The sequence below is a fragment of the Etheostoma cragini genome, chromosome 22, assembly GCF_013103735.1.
Source record: "Etheostoma cragini isolate CJK2018 chromosome 22, CSU_Ecrag_1.0, whole genome shotgun sequence".
In the NCBI taxonomy this organism is placed as follows: Eukaryota; Metazoa; Chordata; class Actinopteri; order Perciformes; family Percidae; genus Etheostoma; species Etheostoma cragini.
The window spans coordinates 16930974-16936973 of NC_048428.1; the positions used below are offsets into that span (position 1 = coordinate 16930974).

Genomic DNA, 6000 nt, shown 5'->3' on the forward strand with positions numbered 1-6000 from the left:
TATTAATGACGGTGGCTCCAGGCCAAACCCATACAATGTATCATCTCAAAGTAATGGAATTGTGTCTTACATAAATTAACGATCGCAGATGCCATCAACCTGGATTGAAGAAATAACAAAGATCAAGGACTGATCAAGAAGTTTGGTAAAAGAAAGTGAAGACCAAGACTCAAGACCAGAAAATAAAAAAAGAATTAATTCTTTCTTTGGAAGAAAGAAAGTATCTAATAAGGTACAGAAGGAGGTGGACTTGTAAAGGACGCATGGCCGAAAGGAAGGCACTGGTTTGGTTGATAAAGTGTGTGTGTGTGTGTGTGTGTGTGTGTGTGTGTGTGTGTGTGTGTGTGTGTGTGTGTGTGTGTGTGTGTGTGTGTGTGTGTGTGTGTGTAAAAGGTGGCGAGATTGGGGGGAAGGGGACAGCTGCCGGCTATCAACCAGCCTATCCTCTGCGATATTTTAAACCTGCTCTGAATTGGATAGAGTCCCTTGGGTGGACGGGGTGCTAGACAGGGAGGAAGGGAGGGTATCGTCTAAGAGGATCAGACCAAGTGTTTCAGTTGGAGTTCCCAAAGTCCTCAGAGGAGTAAGTTTAGGGACATACTGCGCTGTCCTGTTCCCATCTTACCGTGAGTATAGAGATATTCTGCTGGCGAGAATTAATATTTATGGTCTTCTTTCTTTCTGTCTTGTTCATTCTCTCTCCACTTAATCTGATTTAGCGTGTGTCTGCGTTAGGTGTCAAGTGGAATATTTTTTGATTTTTACTCTTCCTAAGACATGGTTAGACTTTCTTTCTTTGAAACCTTATCACTAAAAGGATTACATTGCTTGTTCTGTAACTCACTCTAAAATACTCATCCTTGAACTATACCAAGTACTAAAGGTGTCATTTTTGTTTCTTTATTAACATTTGGATCACAAAACTTTAAATAGACAGGAATTATGACTTTGTTTGTGTGCCCTACTTGTAGATCTCTGCCTTTTTTAGATTGCCATAGAACTTCACCTCTATTTCATCTGCAGCTGTTAATGCTCGGAGCAGCACACGTGGTCCTGCTCAGACTGTATCACAGTGCCCTTTATAACTGCCAGCATGTTGTTACCAAAGATTTAGCTTAAAAAACAGAAATGGTTCATGTTGAAATCGTTCATTAAGCCAAATGTTCTCTTTTAAATGTTAGTGACAAGTCTACTTTGATTTTTATAAGCAGTGAGGTGATATGCATGATGTGCTGCAGAGCTGCCTTCTAGCTTTTGTAACATCGCTGGAAATGAGATGGTTCAGAGTAAAATAATGGGAATATACAATTGTTTTGGAAGGGACTTTTGGTTTGGTTTATTGACAACATTGTATTATATTTATAAAATACAACATATTGTCTAATCCCTGACAAGAACGATAGAGTGCTAGACTTTTTTTCCCCCCCTAGACTACAAAAGTAGAGCTTTCCCGTCCTTGGTGTTTACAGAGACAGAGACAAGCATTCAATTCAGCATTTAACATCCAGAAATATTAGAAAATAGGAACTGAACAATTACAAAGATTAATCATGAAAGCAAACAATGAATTTGAAATGATTCAGTTACTGATTCCCAGCATGGCTAGCTCAGTGTGTCGGCATGCTGGCAGACCAGAGGCCCGGCCCTCCTCTCTCACGCCAAAACCACAGCTGTCCCTCCCAGTTTATGTCAGAGCCAAAGGGGCACTTGTTCACATTCCATCCCACTGACCCTCATCCCAGCACAGACTCTTATAGTCAGCATGTAGGGAGGCGCATTGCTGCTTCACAATGCTTGTTGTATTCTTAGTTCGGCTATTTTGATTAACACCAGATATGTAAAGGTTCCCTCTTATAGATTCCACAGTGGGTTAGTTATCTGGGTTAACTCAGAGGCTTTTCAGGAGGACATGACACTTTTATGGTTGCACTTACAGTATCAGGTTTCTTTACATTGGTTAAGTTAAACATTGCTCCTACAGTGACATCACCTGTCCTTTTATGTTCAGTACAGTAGGAATTGAAGGTGTGTTGGAGCCTAAATGTCTCGCTAGTCTGATAATATGGTTATTTAAGGCTGAGGCCAAGAGCCTGGACTGCAGTAATGTGTCTCGTGGCATACAGCAGCAGAAGGGCTGGGTATTATTATGTTTTTTAAATTTTTACGAGTGCTTAAACAATACTTTTAAAATGGTGCCCATGCCTGAACTCCTCCTTTTAAAACAAAAACAAAAAAACATTTAAAATGAAAAAAAAAGACCTCAAAACCACAGTCACAACATTAAGGACTGGCTTGTTTATTGCTAAGGGTGAGGGATTAAAATAGGTGCACCAGAAACAGGTTTTACCTTCAAATAAAGACGTTTTTTTTTTATTGTGATGAAAGATGTTCTCAGATCCCAGAGCAATAATAATTTCCTTAGTGTGTTTAGTGAGTGGTTGAAGCTTTTCCTCTCCTTATTCCTTCTCAGTGTCACTTTACTGTATCTGTCCTCCCTCTTTCTTTGCTCCTGTCCAGTTCTCTACTCCTGTAAGTCTGACTGCTCTTATGGAGGCCCCCCTGCAGGCCCAGTACGGAGCCCCTTCAGAGCCACTGGGCTTTGGTTTAGGCCACACCACAAAACCCCTTAGCCACATGGAACCTGAGTCCTGCTCAAGTCTGAACACAGAGCATGATTATCTTAATGGAGCCCAGTTCTCCCCTAATGGGATCTCCGCTACTGACAGTGCTGGCTCGTCAACAACCATTAATTCATCCACATTTGCACCCGAAGAAGAAGAAAGCCTGGTGGACTCTCAGCCTATCTGCTTCAAAGAAAATCCTTTCTTGGTGGCCAATCGCAAAGGAAAAGGTCGCCCACTTGGGGAGCAGATCCTGTCGGGGCCTCCTGTGGGCTACGGGAAGCAAGGCCAGCTTCAGCCCTGGTTGTTCAGCAAGGCAAGCTGCTTGCCTGAGTGTGGTTTGGAGGCAGCATGGTGTGTTACTGTGCACAGTTTGTTGTTTGGCTCACTTGTGTCCCTTGGAATGGATCATACAGTTGCGTCAAGGCTCCGTGGAAGTTATAACTTTAAACAGTGGAGCTAAAGGATCCAAAGAAATGCCTTTTACTTTGTGTATCCAAAGCACCAAACAATAACATGTGTGCATAAATCTTAAGAACAGATGTAGAACTGCAACGATCAACAAAAAATGTATCTGCAACAATGTTAATTATTTTTTGTCCCTGGCCTGATTTGTAAAATGTGAAAATTAGCTGCTTTACATTTTGATATGATTTGTAAACTGAATTTCTTTTGATTTGGACTGTAAGTTGGAAAGAATGCCATAACTATAATTGATATAGTTTAAACCGCTACAATTAATGTTTGATAATAACAATAGATTAAATGTTGTGTAATGTAATAAGATGTGTAATTGTGGCCAAAAATATCAGTCATTACAAATAAAAAAAAAATAGTCTGTGCAAAGGCTCATAAGGAGAATATTTTTATTTTAAAGAAGTGTGTCCAGGTTGTGTATTAATATCAGTTCAACAGCTAGCTGAACGGGTGCATGTTTTTTGCTGTGAACGCAGGGCTTGTGGCACCTCGTGAGGTATTTAAGCACATAGTCAGAACGTAGTCAGGACCGACTGGAATGTCTGTCCCAACAACTGCGAGAGGTCATAAGTCATGAATGAACATGACCTGCAAAAACCATAGACTGTAAAAATAATGGAGGTAACAGCAGTGATGTCACTCATCTGTTTGAGGACTGCCTTCCATGGACGTACGAGAATGCTACGGTTTAGAAGCCTCTTTTAATACATCCATGAGTCAAGCCAGTGTTGTGTATGGTTTCAGGAAAAGTTGCCCATTTCCAACCCTTCTGAAGCAAGTCATCCGGCAGAGTTTTGTGCGGGTAAACGCACACCTCTTGAATGGCGCCATTCATCTCCATGTTTAAGAAATAAACACGGACTGCACCCCAAAACAAGCAGACAGCTATTCTAATGTATACAGTGGCATGGTTGGCATTACCAAGCCTCTGTCATGATTGATAGGTCGGCGTATAGCCACACCTTAAAGCATCCCCTGCTTTATCGTCCTTTTTAAAATAATTATTTACAGGATAACACTCTGTATGAGTTTATAGTCTCAAGCTATTTTTTCAGTCTATGCCAGAGTTTATGGCAAAAACAAACAGAAAAGTGCATGTTTATCAGTAAGAGATTGTTGTTGGTTGAATTTCCTACAAGATCACTTTTATAAAGGACTAACCAGTTAATCTTGTTTTGGTAATTCTCTACTACTTTGTTGTGTGCACAGGGAAATTAAGAGCAGTTGTTAAGTGTGTTTTGGGTGTTTGATCTTTGTGTTTCCAGGCGGCTCCTTCTGATTTCACCAGGACGGAGAGCCCAATCAGGGAAGCACCCTACTCTCCCACGATCCAACCGGTGAGCAGCCTTAACACCCAGTGTTCACGTACCACCCTCCTACCATCGTTTTACTTTATTTTCTCCTTTTCCACGAGGCATTGCTACCGCCCATAGAGGAGGTATTTTACAGCTGATCCTTTTAAACCTTTCCTCCAACCCATAGCCCAGCCACCACTCATCCAACAGCTCCCTGTATGCAGGCAGGGAGACCCGCTTTGTAAGTGGGTCTTGTGGCCCTCTCTGCTCTGTTCTGGCCTGGAATTTTCTTTTCTTTTTTTGCGTCAGCTTTTCTGAGCCCTCCTTCTGTTAACCCTCCTGTTGTCCTCGAGTCAAATTTGACATATTTTCAAAAAGTTTCTCTCTCAGATTTTTTGTTGTTGTTTTAACCAAATTTGTAAAAAAAAGAAAACTTGGATGGTTCCATATTTCACAAGTAACATAAATTATCAGTTCACTACTTTCATTGAATTCGGGTGTTTACTCAATTTTTTAGCATTTAAAATTTTTTTAAATAAAAGAAATTGGGGGCGGGGGGCATAAAAAAAGCACAGAAAAAGTCGACTAAGATATCGGAAAAAGTGACAAAAACGTCAAAAGTGATTTAAAAAAAATATATATAAAAAAAAATTTGGAAACCATGACCAAAAATGTACAATTTGTTTTTTTATTTTAACCCAGGAAACAAAAACTTGCATGGTCCACAGGAAGACAACACAAGGGTTAATAAAACAACTAGTTTAGCTGCCGTGTGTGCTACAGTCCTACCAGTCTGAAAAGCATGTGCTTCCCCATGGCCAGCCGGGTACTGCTGCTTTGCCTCATCCAGACAATTCGATGTGCACAGAAATAGATTTTTGTCCTTCAGCTTCATATTCTCTCACAGGACAATAACAAAATAAATTGTGCATTTTTCCTTGAGCAACGTTACCATGTATATCATTTGGTGAACCTTGGTGGTGTTGCGTTGTCTGATAGTGTCTTTATTTAGCCGGGCATCATCCAGCGACTGTTTGCACTGTTGTTGAAACTCGAGTAGATGGTTCCAGTCCATGGATTTTTATTTCATTGTCATTATTTTATTTTCATTTTCTTTGCAGGCAAATGTTCATTACACCTCCACTCCTACTGCCAATGACAACACTTCATCATCAGTGAGTGTCTGTAGAGCTGGAAAACCAGATGTAAAAAAGAACCTTTATAGTACTAACAGTATTAATGTTGGGCTCATACCACTGCTTTACCAATGTGTCAAGCCAATACCTCTTTACATCATACTGTATTTTTTATTCGTTTCCATATGTTTTTAAATTATTTTTAAGATTTCTAGGATTGAAAGTGTGTGAATATTAGAATCTCAAAGAGCTCCTAACTCTAAAGAGAAAATGAAATGTATAATTAGCGAGGTTTTTTTAGAAGCTTTTTAGGTTGAATACCATTTCTCCGTCTTACCCCTTCCCCTCCGTCTTACCCCTTTCCCTCCGTCTTACCCCTTTCCCTCCGTCTTACCCCTTCCCCTCAGTCTTACCCCTTTCCCTCCGTCTTACCCCTTCCCCTCCGTCTTACCCCTTCCCCTCCGTCTTACC

The 6000-nt window shown here is 40.6% G+C and overlaps 1 protein-coding gene across 26 annotated transcripts in view; it reads left to right on the plus strand.

The window, feature by feature from the left end:
• Positions 1-6000, plus strand: part of scrib (scribble planar cell polarity protein) — a 68906-nt gene that overhangs the window by 51365 nt on the left and 11541 nt on the right. For 11 of the 26 annotated variants that reach the window (XM_034862522.1, XM_034862514.1, XM_034862526.1 and 8 more), the window contains 4 exons: positions 2518-2937; positions 4364-4435; positions 4581-4634; positions 5515-5568. In XM_034862522.1, coding sequence (XP_034718413.1) covers positions 2518-2937; positions 4364-4435; positions 4581-4634; positions 5515-5568 — 600 coding nt within the window. The remainder of the gene's footprint in view (positions 1-2517; positions 2938-4363; positions 4436-4580; positions 4635-5514; positions 5569-6000) is intronic. The other 15 variants (XM_034862515.1, XM_034862524.1, XM_034862531.1 and 12 more) reach the window with 5 other exon arrangements.